The 23,842-nt window shown below is 33.9% G+C and overlaps 1 protein-coding gene across 1 annotated transcript in view; it reads right to left on the minus strand.

Annotated features, from left to right (window-relative positions):
- LRP1B (LDL receptor related protein 1B) overlaps positions 1 to 23,842 on the minus strand; it is a gene marked incomplete at its 5' end in the record, with an annotated part of 1,521,642 nt that overhangs the window by 708,309 nt on the left and 789,491 nt on the right. The window contains 2 exons of the mRNA XM_061199746.1: positions 10,650 to 10,811; positions 11,964 to 12,044. Of these exons, the coding sequence (XP_061055729.1) occupies positions 10,650 to 10,811; positions 11,964 to 12,044 (243 nt within the window). The remainder of the gene's footprint in view (positions 1 to 10,649; positions 10,812 to 11,963; positions 12,045 to 23,842) is intronic.

Below are 23,842 nucleotides of genomic sequence, written 5' to 3' on the forward strand. Positions count from 1 at the left end.
GACAAAATTCAACACCAATTTATGATAAAAACGCTCCAGAAAGTGGGCATAGAAAGAACCTACCGTCAACATAATAAAGCCTATATACAACAAACCCACAGCAAACATCATTCTCAGTGGTGAAAAAATGAAAGCATTTCCTCTAAGATCAGGAACAAGATTAGGATGTCCACTCTTCCCACTATTATTCAACATAGTTTTTGAAGTCCTAGCCATGGCAATCAGAGAAGAAAAAGAAATAAAAGGAATCCAAATTGGAAAAGAAGAAGTAAAACTGTCACTGTTTACAGATGACATGATACTATACATAGAGAATCCTAAAGATGCCACCAGAAAACTACTAGAGCTAATCAATGAATTTGGTAAAGTTGCAGGATACAAAATTAATGCATTCCTATACATTAACAATGAAAGATCAGAAAGAGAAATTAAGGAAACAATCCCATTCACCATTGCAACAAAAAGAATAGAACACCTAGGAATAGACCTACCTAAGGAGGTAAAAGACCTGTACTCAGAAAACTATAAGACACTGATGAAAGAAATCAGAGATGACACTAACAGATGGAGAGAGATACCATGTTCTTGGATTGGAAGAACCAATATTGTGAAAATGACTATACTACCCAAAGCAATCTACAGATTCAGTGCAATCCCTATTAAATTACCAATGGCATTTTTTACAGAACTAGAACAAAAAAATCTTAAAATTTGTATGGAGACACAAAAGACCCCAAATAGCCAAAGCAATCTTGAGGGAATAAAACAGAGCTGGAGGAAACAGACTCCCTGACTTCAGACTATACTACAAAGCTACAGTAATCAAGACAGTATGGTACTGGCACAAAAACAGAAATATGAATCAAGGGAACAGGATAGAAAGCCCAGAGATAAACCCACACACCTGTGGTCAAGTAATCTATGACAAACTTGGTAAGGATATACAATGGAGAAAAGACAGTCTCTTCAATAAGTGGTGCTGGGAAAACTGGACAGCTACATGTAAAAGAATAAAATTAGAACACTGCTTAACACCATACACAAAAATAAACTCAAAATGGATTCAAGACTTAAATGTAAGACCGGACACTATAAAACTCTTAGAGGAAAAGATAGGAAAAACACTCTTTGACATAAATCACAGCAAGATCTTTTTTTGCCTCACCTCCTAGAGTAATGGAAATTAAAACAAAAATAAATAAATGGGACCTAATGAAACTTAAAAGCTTTTGCACAGCAAAGGAAACCATAAACAAGACGAAAAGACAACCCTCAGAATGGGAGAAAATATTTGCAAACGAAGCAATTGACAAAGGATTAATCTCCAAAATTTACAAGCTGCTCATGAAGCTCAATATCAAAAAAACAAACAACCCAATCCAAAAATGGGCAGAAGACCTAAACAGACATTGCTCCAAAGAAGATATACAGATTGCCAGCCAACACATGAAAGGATGCTCAACATCACTAATTATTAGAGAAATGCAAATCAAAACTACAATGAGGTGTCACCTCACACCAGTTAGAATGGGCATCATCAGAAAATCTACAAACAATGAATGCTGGAGAGGGTGTGGAGAAAAGGGAACCCTCTTCCACTGTTGGTGGGAATGTAAATTGATACAGCCACTATGGAGAACAGTGTGGAGGTTCCTTAAAAAACTAAAAATAGAACTACCATATGACCCAGCAATCCCACTACTGGGCATATACCCTGGGAAAACCATAATTCAAAAAGACACATGCACCCCAATGTTCATTGCAGCACTATTTACAATAGCCAGGTCATGGAAGCAACCTAAATGCCCATCGACAGACGAATGGATAAAGAAGAAGTGGTACATATAAACAATGGAGTATTACTCAGCCATAAAAAGGAACGAAATTGGGTCATCTGTAGAGACGTGGATGGACCTAGAGACTGTCATACAGAGTGAAGTAAGTCAGAAGGAGAAAAACAAAGATCATATATTAACACATATATGTGGAATCTAGAAAAATGGTAGATTTTTTATAGGTGAACCGGTTTGCAAGGCAGAAATAGACACAGATGTAGAGAACAAACGTATGGACACCAAGGGGGGAAAGTGGGGTGGGGTGGTGGTGGTGGTGGTGTGATGAATTGGGAGATTGGGATTGACATGTATACAGTGATATGTATAAAATAGATAAGTAATAAGAACCTGCTGTATAAAAAATTAAAAATAAAAAAATAAAAAAATAAACTTCTGTTGCCAATGTTGAATTTTCATGACAGAAAAAAAAATGTGTGGATATCTAGGCACAAATTCAATTATTGTAACACTAAAATGTTTCTAGTGTTAAAAACACATAGACGTATAGCAACATAAAAATATTGAAAAATATACTGAAACAATTTAGGGTATTAAATATCCCCTAGTATGTTCAAGTATTAAAGTGAAATCTACATAAAACAAATAAAGCATTGCTTTTAGCTCACTACAATTTTAAGTTTTGGTATCTGGAACTCCACCATGAATATATTATTTAAAATTTAATATATCACAGGAATGATGAACTTCTACATTATCAAAATAGAAGTAAACAGAGTGTATTAATCTGTTAAATTGGCTATGTAATTGAGAAACGTATTTTTCCATTCACTGTTCAAATTAACCATTCACCTTAACAGACAGGTTAGATATTAAATATTAAGTAAAACAGATTATAGCGTGGATATTTTATATTTGGAATTTACTTCTTGGCTTAGAAATATGACTAGCTCACAGTAGACCTCAAATATTTACTGGAAAAAATGTGACATTATTTAACTTGATTTTTTAAAATAATATAGAACATTATTATGTAGAAAGAATACGTATAAGCATATACACATGAGCTATATGTTTGAGGCAGAGCCAGAGAGTAACATTTTTAAATTATTATCTCTTCTTTATTTTGCCCTTTTCTTCTCCCTATTAGTTTTTGCCTTGTCTCATGATAAGTTTGATATTTCCTGAAACATGGGCATAAAATGTTATTCAGAGTTATAACTCCTTTAGAATGTGTCTCTACTTGTATTTTAAAGGAAGAGTCAGCAAGCTATGACCTGCAGACCAATTCGGGTCCACTACCTGAATTTTAAGTAAAGTTTTATTGGAACACAGTCATAATCGTTTGTAGACATATAGTATATGGCTTCTTTGGTGCTAAAACAGTGGAATTGGGTAGTTGAAACAGGCAAAATCTAAAATATTTAGTATCTGATCATTTACAGAAAAGATCTGCTGACCTGTGCTCTAAAATGTTCCAAATTCTGCTTACGATTTATAGAACACCCATCAAGCATATACATATCAACATTACAGCATGCTGTGCTGAAAGATCCTGATACCAGTGAGTATTCCATACCAGGAAGGTCACGGTAGTTTAAGTAGATGATTTTACATAACAAAGTCATTTGTGGAAAAGTTCGGGATGCAGACAATGACACCTAATTTTTCTTAGGAATCCTGTGTGTACGCAAATACCAACCCAGGACTGAAATAAATTCCCTAACAAAAAGTGAATGAATCTGGTCATTTCATTGCAGGAATATAACACTTAAGTGCAAACCGAATTGATGCTTCACATAAATAAGGGAACAAAGGCTGACAGTTCAAACAGACTCTGAAAGAAGCTAATTACCAACTATTTTTATGGGAAAAAGCAAAGTTTATCCTATTGCTTATTTCTTTACTCTCACAAATGCATGGGCACTACTCAATTATTGAGAGGTGAACTAATTATTTTGTACATTATACATGCCCTTTGTCTCTTTTCTGTTTGTTTGTTTACTCGTGTGTTTTTTTTTTCAGCTGAATGCCTCAAGTTCTACCATTTCACTGATCATTAACCACAATTTAAGAACAAGGAAGCAGAATTTAAAGACTATGGAAATGAGTTCACTCTTGCCCTTATTGTTCAGTTCTGTTAAAAGAGTAGGAAATTCTTCATTAAAATTAGGTCTTTTGTTACCTGTTGACTTTATTATATCTTTTAGAAAACAAGAGATGTTATTTTGTTTAGTGTCTAGGTGCATAATTATTGTCTTAATACAACAGCTAAATTCATATAGGAATAAGTGTAGACCCATTACTAATTTTCTAAAGTGTAAAGATGAAGATAATTGACTTCTTTCTTCCTATTTTTATGACTCACTCTCTAAGATTTCATTTAAAAATTATATTTATCTGATTCCTTTTAATTTTCTTGATAATCACATTGTTAGGAACATTATAGATTCTCAAAACAGCCTTTGTTATTAATTGATTCAAAAGCCTTGAGTTTTCTTTGCTCTTGATGTAAAAGATGTTTGTAGTATTAAGGTTGAAATGACCTTTAAAGAGCTATTTTGTCCCAGAAAACAAAAAGAGATTTTCTATGGATAAAATCCATTAATAATTAACATTGTTTTGATATCTCAGTGTTAACAGTCCCTAAACAAAATAAATCGACCTGTGAGAGAATAAAGTTAAGCCAGACAATTTGTATCTCATTGAAAACAGATGTTATACCTCTCTAAAACTGGATGAAATTTAAATTTTCTTTTAATTGTATTTTATCAGGAAAAATCCATATTTTCATTAAAAGAGAGTAGTTAAAAAACATTAGGATGGAAGATTATGTGAATTTGCTGAGTCCATAACATAATTTGATAATTTCCCCAAATTGAAAGCCAATACCTGTACTTAATTCTCAATAAAGTTCAGTGGCTAAGAAATAATAGCAATTTGTGTGTTCTAGTAAAAGTGAATTGAAAGTATCTTCAGAATATTTTCATGAAAGAAAAACAAGACAAGTGACTGAGTCTGATTGTGTATAGGATTTACTGATATCTTATTTCCTATGTTTAGGATTAAACATAGGTGCTAAAAACATGATGGTTCAGCTGAGATAGGATATGACGTAGGTGGGAAGTCAAAAGATATTGGTTTCCATTTCCATTCTCTCTATGCTTAAATGAGTAACCTAAGTCTTCAGCTAAATATCAGGTTTGATACCTGCAGTGCCCTGAGTGGATTCAATCTCCCAGGTAGGATTTTGTTGCTTTCTGGTTGGCAGAACTGCCAGACCTTTTTGGATTTTCCACTAAGAACTTGGCATAATCATTTGAATTCAAAATCTCTCCTAAAAATGTCTTTATGGATCAAAGGGCCCAGTCTCAACATCTCTAACACAGAACATTATCAGCTCCTTCCAGGAAGCAGCATCACGTTTTTGTTATTGTTATATACACATAAGGATAATTTTATCTAGCTTAGCCCTTTCCCTCATCTGCACAATGAAACGATTGAACTAAATGATCTTTCCGTTTTCTTCCAGCTTCCTACATTTTTTGAGTCTATGAGGTAAAACTTTTATGGCAGAGAAACATGTTCTTCGGGTGAATGGAGAAATTGTGTGGGAATGTCCACAGCTATTCCAATGACAAAGTTCCAGAATCTACTTTATCAAGGAGAATTGTGTGTGGGGCTGGGGTGGGGGGAGGAGAATAAAAACAAAAAAAGAGACAGATGGACTTCTTGTGATGATTTAATGTAATGGCCTGGGTCCCTTCTAGTGCCCTTTGGCAAATTTCATTACAATGACCCATAATAAGTAGAAAGGTCTTTCTTTTTCATTTTAAAGAGAAAATGAGTATTCAATTGAGAACAACGTAGTAATTATTTGGGGATCATACAAATGTTAATTCATAGAGACAGAAAAAAATAAAAGAGATTATACTCGATAGCTGCAGAAGTAGACAGCTGGACATAGGAATAAAGAGCAGACAACCTCTGAAATGCCAGCTGTGTAATCCTAGGCAAGTATCTTAACCTCTCTGAGTAATCCTTATTCTGAGTGTTAAATGGAATAACAAATGTAAAGTTCCTGGCAGTTTGTGGGATGCCAACACAGGTTAACTCCTTTTCCCCCCCCTATAGTATCATGAATGGAATCTCCTCTCTGGTACTTACTGTTCTATAGATACAAAAAAGATGTAAACTTTTCTTATCTTTCTGAAACTTACTATCTATTGGACAGAGAGGACATAAAAAAAGAAGTAAACAATAATAAAAGATAAAGAAGATTTCCTATCTATTATATTTTATTGAATCCTAGGCTGAAATTGCCAATATTATTGGATAAATGAAAGTGGCTATGCTCTATTGAGGAAATGTAAATGATTAGATCCGTACAACTAGCCTTGTACGTCATCATGGAAATAAACTCCAGGATGAGGAAACAGAAGTTAGTAGATGTATAAGACAAAACAAATAAGTGTTGATTCTGAAATATAAACAACTTTTGTGGTCAAGAAACAGACTCACTCAATAATTATTTATTGAATACGCATTATATATCAAATATTGTACTTGACTATGAAACTACAAAGATAAAATAAAATTACTCTAGTTCCCTTCTTAAACTGGGAACGAGAATGTAGAGAGGCAAATGAATAAATGCATGCATGAATGAATGCAGATGAAGCCCAAAAGAGATGGAAGTTTCCAAAGCAGAAACAAAAACAGTTAAAGCAAAAGAACATAAGCATGTGTGAGCACGTACATTAATAATGGTATACATTGGACTGCCTAATGGATTTGGGAACTTGTTAAAGATTATTTATAATAAATCAGAATTGAAGGTCAATACATACTAAATCTCAAATTTGCATTTAATTTGTATTTGTGATGTAAATAAGAGATCACACATTCCAGCATCATCCAGCTCATTCACTTAATGCAGCAGGTAGTAAATACTCCCTTTTTAGCCAAACAGAAGATATTAGACAACAGTAATCATAAAACAGTGTCAGGGGCTTTCTCAAAGAAAAATCCCAATATTTGAGGGATATTTAGGTTGCATTTAGAAGAAATTATAAAATTTAGGCAAAATCTATTCTAGAGAAAACCTGTTCCCTTCTCCATCAAGTCCATGTTGAAATTACTTGTTATAAATTTTTACAACAATTTCTAAGTGGAAATTGACCTGGAAGGATAGCTGTCTAAAGATACTGCACAATTTTCATATGTTTATTATAGAAATGTCTTATTCCTTGTGTGAAATATGCTTGAGACAATTCCCAAAAAGAGTATAAGAATGAAAGTTTACATAACTCAAATGAACTAAACTATCAACGATGGGATAAGATTAATTCTATATATTTGGTGTTTTACAGATGTGACATATGTCCAGCATCTCTCTCTCATGCTCTCTTTTTAAAAATATTACAGCCAGGGAGGTAAAGACTTGTAAGAAAAGACTGAAGTCTCATTTTAACTTGATTCTTGATGTTCTTACAGGTAAAACCATCTTTTTACAAAACCTTTCAATATTTAATAAATGGCCAGGACTGAGGCTCTAGAGGAAGTTCCCTCATACCAAATTCTTTGACAGTCCAGCCTCACTGTTTTTCCACTTGGAAAAACTATTCACCCAGTAGCTACAAAAGGGTAACTATAAATATATGTACCAACCAAAGGATTCAGAACCAAAAAGCGCTAAATTAATGAAAAACAGGCATTGAAATGAAGGAAGGAATCATGTGCCATGGATGGTCTTTCTATTCCACTTTAGCTCATAGACTACGTGTGTGTGTGAGCACGCACGCACGCGTATGTGCACACTTGCACAGTAACGTAAAGATATTGTATCTTCTTTGCCTAGTAAAGGAGTTTGGAAGTGAGAGAAAGAGAAGTACAATATGAAGGAAGAAAGAGATGAATGTACATTAATCGAGGAGGGGACTAGTCATTAACACTTTTCCCATATATTAATCATATTGCTGATGAAAAAATGGTCACCATAGAAATTCTTTTCTTGAAAGTGGTATCAGAAAGAATATGAATTGAACTTAAGCTCAGGAATTTTCTGAAACAGAGATTATATATGGAATGTTACTCTTGGTATCTCCTTCTCCTTTACTATTAAAAGTCAATTCAAGAGTATTTTCTGCCCTTTTGAAGACAATTTGAGTTGAGAGAAACTGCACCATATGCTCTGCTTACCCAGGCAGCGTAAAGCAAAGTGCTGAGCAATTATATGGTGGATTTGATCAGTTTTGACAGCCAGTCCTGAAACTCAAGCCAGAATCCCCTGCTCTTTCTTCTGCAGCAGGTTCTGGGACTGAATTATATGACTAATTGAATCAAATTTCTACTTTACCTTGGCAATGTCCTCACAAATCCTACAAGTGCAAAATGGCCTTCCTGATCAGCGTTAACAATTCTATGTGTCATGGTTATTTTACAACTTCCATATCAGCATACATGAAATAATGATGGATAAAAATATTTCAATGCCCTTTGAAACACTATGCATTGTCTTACACACTGAAATCATCCCAGAATAATACCTGTCCTCAATTCCTGCATCTTGTATTCACCAAGTAGAATATTTGATTAGGGAATCCTAGTACAACTTATAATCAGTTAAATATAAATTAGTTCAGGAAGTTCTTCTCATTCTTTCCTTGAAACATGTCCAAGAGTCATGTGGGTTACCTGGATCATTTCCTTAGCATATTACCGTAATCATATAAAGAAACGCATGGCATTCACACTGACAGTATATCCTTTACAGTAATATATTAGTGAAATTGAGATGCCTTCAAGATAAAGGTCATTAACCTTAGCCACTGATTCTATAATCCAAACCCAAATAACTCTCTAGAGAGTCTCTAAGGGGATGGGCCACTCACTTTGGATACTCATAAGGGTAAAGCAGTCTCTCCAAAACTTCTTGATGTGCGATGATCAGTTTAACTTAGAGATACATGCACATAGAACAGAGGGATGGGATCTCACTTCTGAGATGAAAGCAAATTAACACTGGGGCAATTTATCTTTCACAGCATATTATGGGTCAGTGTCAGCAGGCCACAGATGTACACCTCATGAGGAGTCTAAAAAGACATCTGTGAGATGGGGGAAAATGTACCAATAGTATATATTCAGTCTTATTTAGTAATGAAATGTCAACCACACCCCAAATGAATGTTTCAAATATACAAAGAAAAAGAGGAAAAATATCTTTTTATATACCTTTCCTTTTTCCACTCCAGATTAGTGATAGGCAAAAAGTTCTAGTTCATATATACTAGTGGACCAACTAAATTGAGAGAGAAAAGGACACAAAAATGAGATAGAGATAAAGGGACAGGGGGAAAGAGAAAGAGAGAGAGAGAGATTTATCATTCCTCTCTTGATTTTGAAGAAAAATTAAATTAAAATATGTTCATGTTGAATTTTATAAGATACTGTTCCAAAAATTTTCTTAGTCATTTTCTGTTTTTATTATAGCTTCTGTTATGCCCACTGTCAGGAAAGACATGACTCATGCCATGACCACCTTGAGGACCATGTGTTTTATCACTTCATGGCTCATAGGTGACTGTTTAGCTATATTTGGATCATGCCTCGACTCTTATAACCCAGGTCACATAGGTAAAATCAAAATCAGACAATATCTCTTTTAATAAATCACTTAGGGAGTTCACCAAAAAGCTAGATTTATTCCTTTAAGAACCTAGTATTATGTAGATAATCTCTGTAATTGCCACTGTTTCCAGTATTTACAATTGAGAGAAATGAAGAGAAATGAAGACAGAGAGAGAGAGGGAGAGAGAAATGAAGAAAGAAAGAGAAACAAAAGAAAGACAAAAGGAATTCATGTCAGAGAAAATACTTTAGAAATATTCTGTTTTATAGGTTGTCAAATATTTGCAGAAGACAAATATATCTCCTTGGAAAACACTTGGAAAATGATTTCTTTCTTTTGATCACATAGTATGTGGTACGCCCTGTCCCGTCACCACATTAAAGAATTCACTTTGTTGTTTGTCTGTTTGCATGTTAGATTTAAAAAACTAAACAGGGACTATGTTTTTTCATTCTTTAATCTATCCTTTGGTCCAAGCACAGTGCCTGGCACATGAAAAGTTCTCAATAAGTATTTTTGGAATAAATGAAAGAATGGATAATAAATTGTTTCAATTTCTTAGGCAGAAAGAAAGTTCTAGTTAATGTTATTGTTGTTATGAATTTTTGACAGGCTAATGCGTTTTCTGTGATATTTCCAACATGATTTCTAATTTATTAACACGTCCTGTGGCTGATCAAACTTTGCAGTTACCCATGCAAACAACAGGGTCAGGCTGCCCACGGATATGCTGGGAACCATGGTCATGATCTCCTTCCTCTTTTAGCTTGCATTCCAGAAGGTCAATCAGTTGGAATACATCACCGTTTAATAGGGGATGATTTCCAGCCTTCAGGAAACAAATATGGTGTAAAAATAAAAGGAAAATTATGCCTTTCTTATTCTTTTTTTTTTTTTCCTTTGGGGATGAGTCTGGGGGTTTGGAAATTTAGAAGTTGTAGGCGATTAAAAGAGTAGTAAGTAAAGGATCAAATGAAAGTAAAGCATCTAATGAAATAGGAAGTGAAGACCAAAGAAGAAGGTATCAAAATATAAGGAGGAATTAAGGTTGAGAAACCAGAGAAAAGAAAAAGTAAAGAGATCAGCAAATTATTTTATATAGTTCCACATACATTTTTTTAATCTGATGAACAATTTATTTTTCTCTGATATTCACTCTAAAATACTCCAAATATTATATATCACTTTAAAATGAGATTCTGCAGATTCACAAAATTACTAACCTTCTCTGGTACAATTGATTTCATCACTGAAGTCTCCACAGTCATTGTCACCATCACAGGCCCAATGGCCTGGGATACATCTGCCACTGGAACATCTGAACTGATTATCAAAGCAGGACTGGACACAGCCAACCTCATCACTCCCATCCCCACAGTCATCATCTGGAAAGAAACATCAACAGCCAGGTGGTGAAAATTGGTCCATGGAGAAACTTTTCCTTATGAAATACTTAACATTTCTTTTTGGTATTGAGAGCTTTCTTTTGTTATTAAAAAAAAGGAATGATAAATCAATGATCAACATTTCCCATGAGCAGTGGGAGAATTATTTTCATTTTTATATTGTTTATTTCTGATTGCATACCAACTACTAAACTAAGGGGGAAAAATCCTTGACTTTGGATTTTGAAGCTTAATTTCTATTTCACTCAGAAATGACTAACCACTGACTAAATACATCTATGCAACATGAAATAATTATGAAGTGGGAAGACAATGGTGACTGTAGGAATTTTATGAAATGATACAGCTTGTGATATAATTAGTGCTGGAAAATTACTATTTAGACCTAGAACCTTTGTGCCCCAGAGTTTATAACTGTATCTTTAATTCAGATCCTTTTTCTCCATTCTCCCACATGAGGGCTCACTGTGTACCCTTCCCCCACTGGCTCTTAAGTGTGTATTTATATCAGGAAATTATGGTACGCTATCAGTAGCAATGACTTATACTCTTTATTAACAACTGTTGCAGGAGGGAGGCGAGAGGAATGTGAAGTGAAAACAGATTAAATTGAAATCAATGGCTGAGAATGTATCGATTTATGTATAATTCATTTACCTGTATTTGGCATAATTTAACATAGTGATACAATTGAGTGAAGAAAAAATACCATTTGTACAAAAAAAAAAAACAAGGTGACAAAGTTGAGACCATGGATAATTCCAATATAATTTATAAACTATTCCATCCTGAGGTTACAGAGCATTTTACATAAATGCTTTGGGGAACCTGAATTGTCCAGGTCATTTCCTCAGTTGTTGCTTTCACTTCATGTTTGTAGACTTAGACTATGTCCAGCATAACATCTGAGAACAAATCTCCATCACAGCCCCAAGGGACGGATATTGAGCTCCATTTTCCTTAATGCTAATCCCCATTGACGTGCCAGCTGCCCTCTCACCACTTGTCTTGGCCATTTTGCTCAATTCTGCAACCTCCTCTCACAAACTACCTCGGAAAGAGGTGAAGCTGCACAGCCAGCAAGTCCCCCAATCAAATCAGTGCAGAGTCTAGTGAACATTTGGTACTTGCCAGAGTCGCAGTGCCATTTGCTGCTAATGCATCTTCCACTTTTGCATGCAAATTGAGTTAGTGGCTCACAAGTTGGGAATTCTGTGAAAGATATAAAAACATCCAATAGGAAAGGTGTTATCAACTGTGTTTCACTTAATTTGTTTCTCATTTGCTAATGCGATCAGAACTCTACCCTTCTCTTCCACAAAAGGCACAGAGGAAACATTAGGTAAACAAATATAGTGGCAGTAACTTCTTGAGGACTTAGGATACACATACTTTTAATATCTTTTATATGAGTACATTTCAGTGACTGAAAGCCAAGGAGAATCACTTGATGAAGGACTGTTTAGATTCATTATACTGCAAGAAAAATAAATAGATGTCAATTCCCTGCACCAAGGGGCTCAACCTCCTCCCAGTGAAGAACAGCTGGATGAAGCTCTATATTCGTGTGCTTCAAAGTAAAGTGTGCGCTTTATAAGGGAAAGGCCTTTTCTGAACATAGAGAGCCAAAGTAGGAAGGTTGGATCCAACTTTGTCTGAGTGATGTCAACATAATAAGTTGAAAGTAAGAAAACAAACACAAACAAAAAACTCATTAAATTTAGTTTAGTTGGTATCATACAGTTATAGATTTTGAAAGTGTGAATTCTAAGTTAAAAAAAAAAACCCAGAAAACACAAAAATTCCCCTGAAAATCAACAGCAGCAAAGAATTGGACTTCAAAATAAAATTTTACTTAATTAAATCAAAAGACCTCCTTTCCTAACCCTTAGATAACTATGACAACAAAAAATAAAAAGCAAAACATAGAATTAGCACAGAAAACAATTCTAAAAGGAGATCACTAGCCAATTCAAAGGATTAGTAAATTCAGCAGACAATTTTTTTCATAATAAGATCAGATAATCAAGACTGATTGCAAGGAAAAAGGTAGTAATAATAAGATAAAATATAACTGCAAACAGTTCATCCAAGGAATTCAGAGCAGCATACTAATATTTCCCAGGAGAAAGTTTTTCATATGGTGAAAGTAATTCACGTAGAGTTTACATGATTTGCTCAGTATCAGAACTTTTAGCTCCCAAGACAATATTCATGGAATCATAAATCCTCACACACACAACCTACTTAATAGACATTAAAAAAATAGAAAAAGAAGAATGAAAAACCTCCATCATTTCACTGGCATAAAGGCAGAAGAAAAGGACACATGGAGACAGAACTGTGGCCCATATTCTTTATTACTGTTCCTCTCATAGGTGGAGCCAAAGTCATTTTGTGGCAAACACTTGGTTTTCTCTATAAGACAAGTGACGTAGAATCATAGCCTATATTTGATGGCAGGGGGACCAGCAATATTTTCAAGCTGTATTTTGGAGCTTGTCTCAGAGCTACCAAGGGGGCAGAGCAGCTGTACTCAGGCTGCCCAAACTCCTTCAGCCAAACCTGTTCACCTCTTACCTATCTACACAATTATTTATCTACTTATAGCTTTAATTTTGGACTTTTGAGTACTATTTTATTTGGAGAAAAATATATGGATAACAATATATTTCTTTGCTCAAAAAAAAGAAAGAAAACTTGATTATATCCAATTATTTCAGCCCTAAAGAAACTGAAAGCATGAAAGTTAGACTTGCCTAAAGTTATATGTATTTCCTTAATGGAAAATAGGTCTTTAGAATTCAGTTCATCAAACTCTTCATCTATCAATCTATCTATAACAACCTCGTACCAATTTCCTACCTTACTTTCATTTACCATCCATGAATTACCTGTTATTTTACTCTACCCATATTTTTCATGTATTTTCAGCTTAAAGGTTAAATATTTCTCATAAATTGTTTCATTGTGTAAAGGAGAACTTCCTTGTGTCTAGCAGAAATGAGTCCCTAAATACTTTAACTTCTTTAGCATTTGGTTCACAAGTTTTTGTCCATACCAGTCACTATTTCATAATGTTGGAAATTTCAATCATTTTGAATCTTGATCTTTTCTTTAAATTCTATAACACTATCAACTTTTGATTTATTTTTATAGGGCAGATCCTACCAAGATTTGCCCAATCATTTTTGTCACACTTCTTTAGGCCTTTTTTTGGTTTGTTTTTCTTTTAAGTTTTTAAATACAGTCCTGACCCAGGCACTCATTCCATAGAGCCTTAAAGGCTAAATCACGGGGCTCACACATACATGGGCAGTTTGCTCCCTGCACCTTCTCTCCATCATCAGGCCCTCTGGACTGTTGGATAAGGCTGACCTCACCCATCATGCCGTCTTCCTTGGGCAAGTGGTTCCCTGCACTGCACCATTTATAAGAAGATTTGAATGGTAGTTACCATCAGACCCCATATGGCCTTGCTCTCCTCATGGAACTTGGGCCTATTTGGCAGTCATGCTTCCCAGGTTTTCCCTCAAGTCCTCTTCTGGATCATTTCTTTTTAAGAGGACTTTACAAAGTAACTTTACAAAGTAAAGGAACAAAGTAGTGGTTCCACTCAAAAACTATGTTATTGAGTATTTTCTTAGTACTTCAACCAATGAAGTACACTAGTGAAGGTATTTTCAGGAAATAAGAATTTTAAATGACATTGCTATAAATCCTATAGAATTTTTGCATTTTCCCTTAAAAACCATGGCATTTTAAAATTAAAAGTCTATAGCAACACATATTTTTGGCAAATCACTAGCAACTAGAATTAATAGTAAATGCAAGTAAATTAATTTTGAGTGATTGTGTCAAAGACCTATTTCGTATATTATCCCCAAAATAATATTTCAAATTTAAATCGGAGGCTAAAATATTCACCCTTGTTCTTAAAATGAAACAATGAGTTACCTTTGGAGCCTGTAAGAACTCTCCCTATCATGTAGCTGAGTTGGGAAAAGAGAGTCAGCCAGGGTGATCAGCAGTGATATTTAGTGAACAGACTGCAAGTGATATAGCCATTTTTAATACTGGTAACTTATGCAATGACAATATAAATTGCTATTATTTCATAAATAACATGTAGGGAAAGTAGCGGCTTCATACCAGATCAGGTTGACATGGCATCCTTGACTACCTGCTTCTTTACTTCTTAAAAAGCAATTTCTTTGTGTGAATTTACCTTTGAGTATATCCATCTGAGGTACTGGCATAATATCAACAATGGAAATGATTCTAAAACTGAACAAATCTTTACTAAATTTTATGATTACCAAAGCCATTTCTTGAGATATGAATTTTAGAATAAGTGTAACTTTTTGAAGCCAAAAAATGTGATGAGAGACTAAATATGATTCAAAGATAGAAGTGATAAGGAGGCAATCACTGATATGCAGAGATAGAAGACTATATCAAAAGCCATGCATGTAGCAACCCAACAAATACTCAGACATATAAGAGAAAGCACTCAAAAGAGAAATGAAAATGCCCAAGGCATAATTTAATCAATATTCCTAAGTATTTTTTTAACTTGACAAGATAATGAAAACTTATGTTAATCTTTCAAGAATCAACATGAATTTTGTCAAAAAAGTGTTCTCCTCCTTAGATAAATAAGTGCTTAATGTTTAGAAGATGTACAGTAGACATGAATAGAGAATTTGTATGAAGTATCAACATAAGTTATGATTAAAATGAGTAAGCAACTAAATGCAATGTGTAAGATATGATGAGATCTAATTTTTTAAAATAGCATTACATCTTTAGGCATCTATAATAGGTTAATTTACATTTTAAAATCTCTTTTCTATAAACTTTGGAACATAATAGCCAACATCATAAGTTTTATTAGGAAAAGCAAAATCCCCCCAGGCATTTGGAAACTTCTGAAATTTGGCAATACAGGCATACCTCAATACAGGACATATTGCAGGTTTGGTTTCAGACAACCTCAAATAAACCAACTTTTCAATAAAGTGAGTCACATGAATTTTTGGTTTCCTGATGCATATAAAAGTATGTTTACACTATACTTTAGTCTATTAAGTGTGCAATAGCATTATGTCTAAAAAACATACATACCTTAATTAATAAATACTTTATTGCTAAAAAATGCTAACCATCATCTGACAACACACAAGCTTTCAATTTGTAAAAACCACAATATCTATGAAGTGCAATAAAGCGAAACACAATTAAATGAGGTATACCATTGGTTGAGAAATTTTCCATGTGACCTTTAAGATTCTATCCACTTCTTAGATTCTAAGTCTAAAAACCAGCCAAAAAAAGAATCTGGAAATTAGCTCCGTAAAGGTAAAAACTTTCAAAATGAATAAAATAATTGAAAATCCAGTGTATCTTCACTCTCTAAGAAAATGAGAGCCATACATCTTCTGCCCACAGTAAATACAACATATATACATGTGTAAAAAATTAATAAATAGGAACCTCAATTAAATAGAGTTGGGAGACCAGAAGGGGGAGCTCTCACACCCTGGGATGATAGCTGAGCCCAACAGGAAGAAGAAAGACTCCTTTTCTTTCCTGGCGATGAAAAGTCATGAACTCTGTTTCTATACGCCTCCCATCTTCCTTTTCCCCTCTATAAAAGTGTTCTCCTCCCTTTATGGGGCTTTGCATGTGGCTCACCATGGTTGCAGACCCTGAACTGCAATACTCTGCTGATTCCGAATAAATCCATCTTTACTGGAGAAATATCTGGCAGTCTATTTGTTTTAGGTCAACATATGCATATAATGCATATGTGTTCTTAAGCAACTACACCTCATTTCTGATTCATTTTTAACATAATACTTAGTTACATCATTTCTCTTGGAAACCTTGTTGTCTGAGTTTATAGGGCCAATAGGTAAATTCTATAGAGAAAAAAAAAATTGGGAACTAGAAGAAAGCATAGGGCAAATCACTAAAAAGAATGAAGGTATTAATTTAATGGACACATGCAGCAGAGTAAAGTCACTAATGATTCATTTTTGTTTCCTTATTGGTAAATCACACAGCCTCTCTGGTCACAGACTCCTGGTTTGTAACATGATCTCTTGAGTCCTTTAAGTCCTAAAGATCAAGAAGTCAGAAGAAGCATTATCTGGAAATGCACAACACTCTAAAAGAATTTAGTGTGGAACAAATAGGGCTCATCATCTGAATAACTCCTGGGATTATCACAGCATTCCTATAAAACACAGTAACTGAATTTCAGATACATGAAAGAACTAACAAATAAAGAAATGTTAAAATTATCTTGGGCTTTTCTCTGCTTAATAATGCAGTCAAATGTAAAATACATTTTAGAAAGAGTTCCATCAAAAAAGTTTAATATAGGCCTCCACCCATTTTTCACTAATGTTGGAAAATACTGTGTCCATAACTCCTTACTGTCCTATAACCGGTATCTGATGGTGATAGAGAAATGAGATCTAATGACAATATATATTTTTCTCCTAACAAATAAAACAAAAACTTTTTAAAGCAAATGTAACATTTTCCCTGTTCTTCCATATTAGTGTTAATTGTAAAGTTGAAAATAGAATCCAGTATTTCAGTTTGTTTCTGGATACTTGTTCTGTTAAAATATTATTATGAATTCTTATATTTGATAAAGACTTAAATATTATATAATCTTTTCTTTCTTGATTTTGCCTAAATGTTCTTTGACTGTTGATCTTCCTTGAGACACAAAGATCCAAAGTCAAAGAATATTTATCATGTTAAAATTACAGCAAGGAAAAGAAAACTGTATTTTATTTCTATAGTTACTTCAACCTCATAGAATATATAATATGGATTAATGGACTGTTAAAAAATCTTCCATTGTTGCAGGTAGTATGCTCAATTTATCTATTATATCTTTCACCTAAAATTTATTGCCAGGTTATATGTAGGCTATTGTGTAAATGGCAACAATTTTCTCTTTCTCTCAAGGGTAATCATGGTTGGTATGGTACTTATATTTATCTAATATACAAAGCTTAGAGAAATGTTTCCCAGTGAGGTAGATTTCAGATCCAATTTATGTTTTTTTCCTGTCTCTAATGTAGGATTTTCTTACTTATTCTTCTTCCTTGGCCCCAATATGAATATTTATAAGTAACTTATTGAAGTTTCAAAATACAGTTATCACAGGTTTATTTGAGAGCATATATTACACATCCTATATATATGAATTTGACCTTCATGATTAAGTGTGTGGAAAATGCATAGAAGATTCAAGTTAAAATAAATGTTAAGAATAATAAAGGAGTCTGTGGTTAGGAAAGTGTTATATAAACATGAAAGAGACAATACTACTCACATTATATATTACTATTTATTGAGAAGAGGTACTAGGCTAGCCGCAGATACATTACTTACACTCTTCACAAGAGCCCTGCAATTGTTACTACTAACCCAAATTTGCAGAAGAAAACAGTATAACTTGCCTGAGGATACACTGCATAACGAGCAAGTGTCAGAACAAAATGTGAATACTAGTCCAAAATATATTATTTTTTCACTATATCCTGCTGATCATACCAATACCCTTAAAAATTATATGACAGAAATATTGGGGTAAAGATGAAAAATTTAATTGTTTTTTCTGTGGTTTACATCTTCTATTTATACTCCAATTCTGATTTTTACCTACTCCAAAGCATATAATTAAATTATAGTTACGGAAAATACCAGTACTTCGTAAGATTATAGAGATTATAGGACTATAGCCTCTGAGAAAATATATAACATTTCTAGTTACTGACGCTACTTGTGGCTCCAGAGAATTGGTACTTATATAGGACAGACTTCCAAAGATCTAATAGAGTAAATATACTTTGGAGAAAAATGTAAGAGAACAGTGTACCCCAAATCAACTTCATTTTGCTGCTCTTTCATCGTTGTTACATAAAAACCTCATTTAATATCTCACATATGATGCCATGTATAAAGAATATAAACTTTATAGGTAGGCAAACCTGAGTTCAAATCCTGGTTTTATCACTAACTAATGTGTGACCTTGGGCAGTTACTTAATATCCCTGACCCCAGGTTCCAACTCTATGAAACAGAGTAGAAAACTACTGCAAAGGTTCAAGATATTCATTCAAAATATTTTACTGAAAACTTTATACCAGACAGAGTTCTAGGCCTTAGAGATACATCACCTAGAATGAATGAATGAATGAATGAATGAATGAATAGAATAGTACTAGGCACTGGGAATACAATTTTCAGCATTTTCTTTTCTCAGAATGCTTATAATCTGGTAGGAAAAACATTTGTAATATAATTAAACAAGTGACTTTAATAAATCTCTGATAAATGCTGCAATATAGGCAGTATAAAGTGTTACTGCAACACACAACATATGCATCTAAACTAATCTTAGATATTGTGCCCCAAAGGAAGTGTTGTACAAGCTGATACAAATGATAGATTCAGATTAAATCAGATAAACAGGAGGAAAATGAGTGCTTTTAGAATATTCCAGAAAGATGGCATTTCTGAAGGCCCAGAAGTTAGAGTATATAAAATGTTTGAGAAACTGTAAGAATTTCAGAATGGCTGCAATAGGGTGTAAGATAGAAGTAGTGAAATTTTAGGAACTGTAAATAAACTTGAGAGACAGATTCAGAAACGATCACTATTGGGACTTCCTTGGTGGTGCAGTTGTTGAGAATCTGCCTGCCAATGCAGGGGACATGGGTTTGAGCTCTGGTCCGGGAAGATCCCACATGCCACAGAGCAACTAAGCCTGTATGCCACAACTATTGAGCCTGTGCTCTAGAGCCTGCGAGCCACAACTACTGAGCCCACGTGCCACAACTACTGAAGCTCGCGCGCCTAGAGCCCAAGCTCTGCAAAAAGAGAAGCCACTGCAATGAGAAGCCCGCACACCGCAGTGAAGAGTAGCCCCCGCTCGCTGCAACTAGAGAAAGCCCGCATGCAGCAACTAAGACCCAACAACGAAGACCCAAATGCAGCCAAAAATAAATAAATAAATAAATTTATTAAAAGAAAAAGAGAAATGATCACTATTGATATAACAAAGCCTTGGAAGTCAAAGGAACACCCAGGGAGTATATTAAAAATGAGACTGAGAACTGGAAAAAATTACTGAATAGTTCTGGCAACATGGTAGACAAATGAGAAATGCTAGATAAAATAGCAGCCAAACATTTTAACACATAGGTGAATATGTAAGAAAATAATATAAATTTTCCAAGTCCAGAAATGAAAATGGTTCAGAAAACTAGAATAGTTAGTGAACTATAACTGGTGTGTGTGTGTGTGTGTGCACATGCGTGTGTGTTATTTTGCTCACAAAGGCAGTAGAAGAATGATAGAATTATAATGTAGATGCTTGGGTTTTAATTTCAACATCAGACAGGTGACAATTCTTTAGTTCCACACAAGGTATGAATCCTAATAGAGACCTTGGATTCTCAGAGGCTAAACCCCCAGTGGAAGTGTGCATGAGATAACATTCCTTCCAGTACAAAGAGATGTTCCAGCCTGGACTGTAAGTGGAAAAACATATACAGTCTCCCCTGGACATGTATAATTATGAGCCTGCATCTTAAGTTCTAGTTTCTATAGTTCAGGAAAACTCAAGTTACAAAAATCAAAGTAAAAATTAATTCAGGGCATATAATATTTCTGAGGCTTGTCCAAGTACTCAGAAGAGCTGATCCCAAGACAGGTCTCATAAGACTTCCACAGGGCTGAAAAACATAGAAGATAGGCTCAAAATTCAAAATTATAAAAAAATAAAATAAAAAAGGCAAAAGAAAAAAAATCTGGTTAGTGAAATTCAGCAGATCCAACAAATGGCAGAATTAGATCCACAAGTTCTTCAGATATTTTAAAAATATGTGATACAGATTAGATTCAAATATGATAGGTACTATAAAATAGGGAAGTCAAAATTTATTTTAAAAAGAAAGACAAAAATTTAAAAAAATGTAAAAAGACATCATGAGAAAAAAAATTAGGCAGACTTGAAAAGCAACCAAATAGAGCATTTAGAAATGTAAATCAGAGCCTTGGAATACAAACTGCATGAACTAGTTAAATTACAAATTAGTACATTTGAAGAAACGATTACTAAACTGGAAAACAGATCTGAAGAAATCTCCGTGATTGCAGTTCAAAGATTAAAAATAATGTAGAAGGGATTAAGAATCATGGAGGACAGACTAAAATGATCAAACACTAACCTAACAGTTCCAAAAACAGTGAAGAGAGAAAATGGAGATAGGTGATATTTGAAAAGATACGTCTTTAGAATTTCCCAGAATTTATGAGAGATATGATTTTAGATTCAAGCACCACAATCTATCTTGATATAAGTAAAAATAAATTTATGTATAGAAACACTTCAGTAGAACATCAGAATGCCAAGAGGAAATTTATAAAACTTAACCTGTAAACAATTTACAAAATTGAATCAGGAATGAAAAATGTACTCTTCTTCCCAAATAAAAAATAAGAAATGAGAACTTTTTAGAAAGCAATTTACTTCCTCTCCCAAAGAAAATAAGGAAAGAATATTTGAAGGGTAGTCAGAGACAGAGGAATCAGAAAAATGTAGGAGGGAAACCAAGAAATATCTTGTCATGGAAGACAAGAGGAGAAAGTGTTTCAAGGAGAAACACAGCAGTGATGAAGGCTGCTCAGATAATCTTAAATACAAATTGAAGTGCCCTACCCAAATTAATTTTTTTCCTTGTTGAGCTTTCATGGAATGATCTGGGAAAGAAATAAGTTTCCATTTTCTAGTAGACTGAGTGGAAGATGCATACATAAATTTTCTTCAACTTTCCCAAGACACTGGACTGTGAGGAAAGTAAGAATTAATATGATAGCTGAAGAGAGATATAGGATCAAGGGAGAGTTAGGTACTTATGCTGGTGGTAACCTTTTTTAAGAGGATGAAAGTTGAACATACATAAGTATAAAAGGAAAGAAGCCAGTGAGTGAGACTAAAAATACAGGAAAGATAAAAGTTGCATTTTCTGTTTTCACACATTTTAGGGAAGCAGAAAAATTTTCAAAGAATGGATTCATATCTAACAGTGATGGACTTCCCTGGCGATTAAAATAATTAGTACTAAAGTGAGTCTATATTCAATTCAATCCTAAGGTTAATAAAGTGACTTTAGATTTTTCAACCCAAGAAATGATTAAAAAAAGTAATAGCTTTAGTAAATTAGAAATGCCCAATGAAATGTGGCAGATGAAACAAACAACAATTAATTGATTTATAGTTTATATCAAAACCCAAAACATACAAGAAGTGGGTATCTCAAGTAAATTAATTTGGGTATGTATTTTAAGACTATATTTCAGGAAATTTTAGTCATGTGCGTGTGTGTGTATGTGTGTGTGTATATATAATACCACAACCTCCAAGAGAAAAAGAATAAAACAAATTTTATTTTGAAATATTATAGAAATTTCGAAAGCTATAATTATGTGACATTTTACATATTTGCCTCATTCTAATTCATACTCTGGGATTGGTAATTTTATCACTGTGTGGGCACAAGAGATAAACTCTTCAGTGCCATGAAATAGTAGTAAGGTTGCTTGGGATACTTTTTTCTGTTTTATTTTTAGTATTTAAAAATTTAGCAAATTATTAAGAGTAATTTTCATCAAATTGCTTATACATGTTGATTTTTAGTGCAAACAATATACTTTGGGATTCCTTATTCCTAGCTCTATGGTTGATTGGTTGATACCCATTCACAATTCTGAAATCTTGGCTATGTTTGGACTACCCAGGCAATTTCCTTTTCTTTTATATATAAAAAACCATAATTTGAAAAGATACATGCACTCCAATGTTCACTGCAGCACTATTTACAATAGCAAAGATGTGGAAGCAACCTAAATGTCCATCAATAGAGGAAAGGATAAAGAAGATGTGGTACATATATACAATGGAATATTACTCAGCCATAAATAAGAATGAAATAATGTCATTTGCAGCAACATGGATGGACCTAGAGATTGTCATACTGAGTGAAAGACAAATATCATATGATATCCCTTATATGTGGAATCTAAAAAATGGGTACAAATGAACTTATCTACAAAACAGAAATAGAGTTACACATGTAGAAAACAAACTTATGGTTACCATGGGATAAGGGGGGTAGGGATAAATTGGAAGACTAGGATTAACATATACACACTACTATATATATAAAATAGATAACTAATAAGGACCTACTGTATAGCACAGAGAACTCTACTCAATACTCTGTAATGGCCTATATGGGAAAGAATCTAAAAAAGAGTGGATATATGTATATGTGTAACTGATTTACTTTGCTGTACACCTGAAACTAACACAACATTTTAAATCAACTATACTCCAATAAAAATTAAAAAAAAAAAAAGTAACATACTCAAGGGAAAGAGAAGCAAATGACACTCCAAATGTATCATACAAGTAAGTATGATATCTCCAAGAATAGACAACCTTGGTTATTACATCAATGCTGGTTTAAGGTATGATTATAAATGGTTTCTAAGAGCTCACTCTTGCTCATTCTATTTACAGACGCCCCCCCCCACCTTAAAAAGACACACACACACACACACACACAATATAAAAGTCACCAGGCAATCAAATTGTCATTGAGATTCATAGTCGCAGATTCTGATTGCAAATGAGAAATCACAGGGTCATTATATGCACAACAAAGAAGATAACTGGAACTAGCACATTTCAAAAAATGTTTTCTGACACAGAAAACATAAAAACCACTAAATATAACAGAAAAAAGTGCACTCAATGGGAAAAGTTCCCATTCTCTTGGGAATTACAGGGGTTAAATCCAGGAGTAAAGCGGCAATACTAATGCCTGATGTCTTACATATCTATATCTATATCTATCTATCTATCTATACCAGTGTACATTTACAGTAACCAGTGTCCTTGTCCTTATTTGTTA

This window comes from Eubalaena glacialis, chromosome 1, assembly GCF_028564815.1.
Source record: "Eubalaena glacialis isolate mEubGla1 chromosome 1, mEubGla1.1.hap2.+ XY, whole genome shotgun sequence".
Taxonomy (NCBI): Eukaryota; Metazoa; Chordata; class Mammalia; order Artiodactyla; family Balaenidae; genus Eubalaena; species Eubalaena glacialis.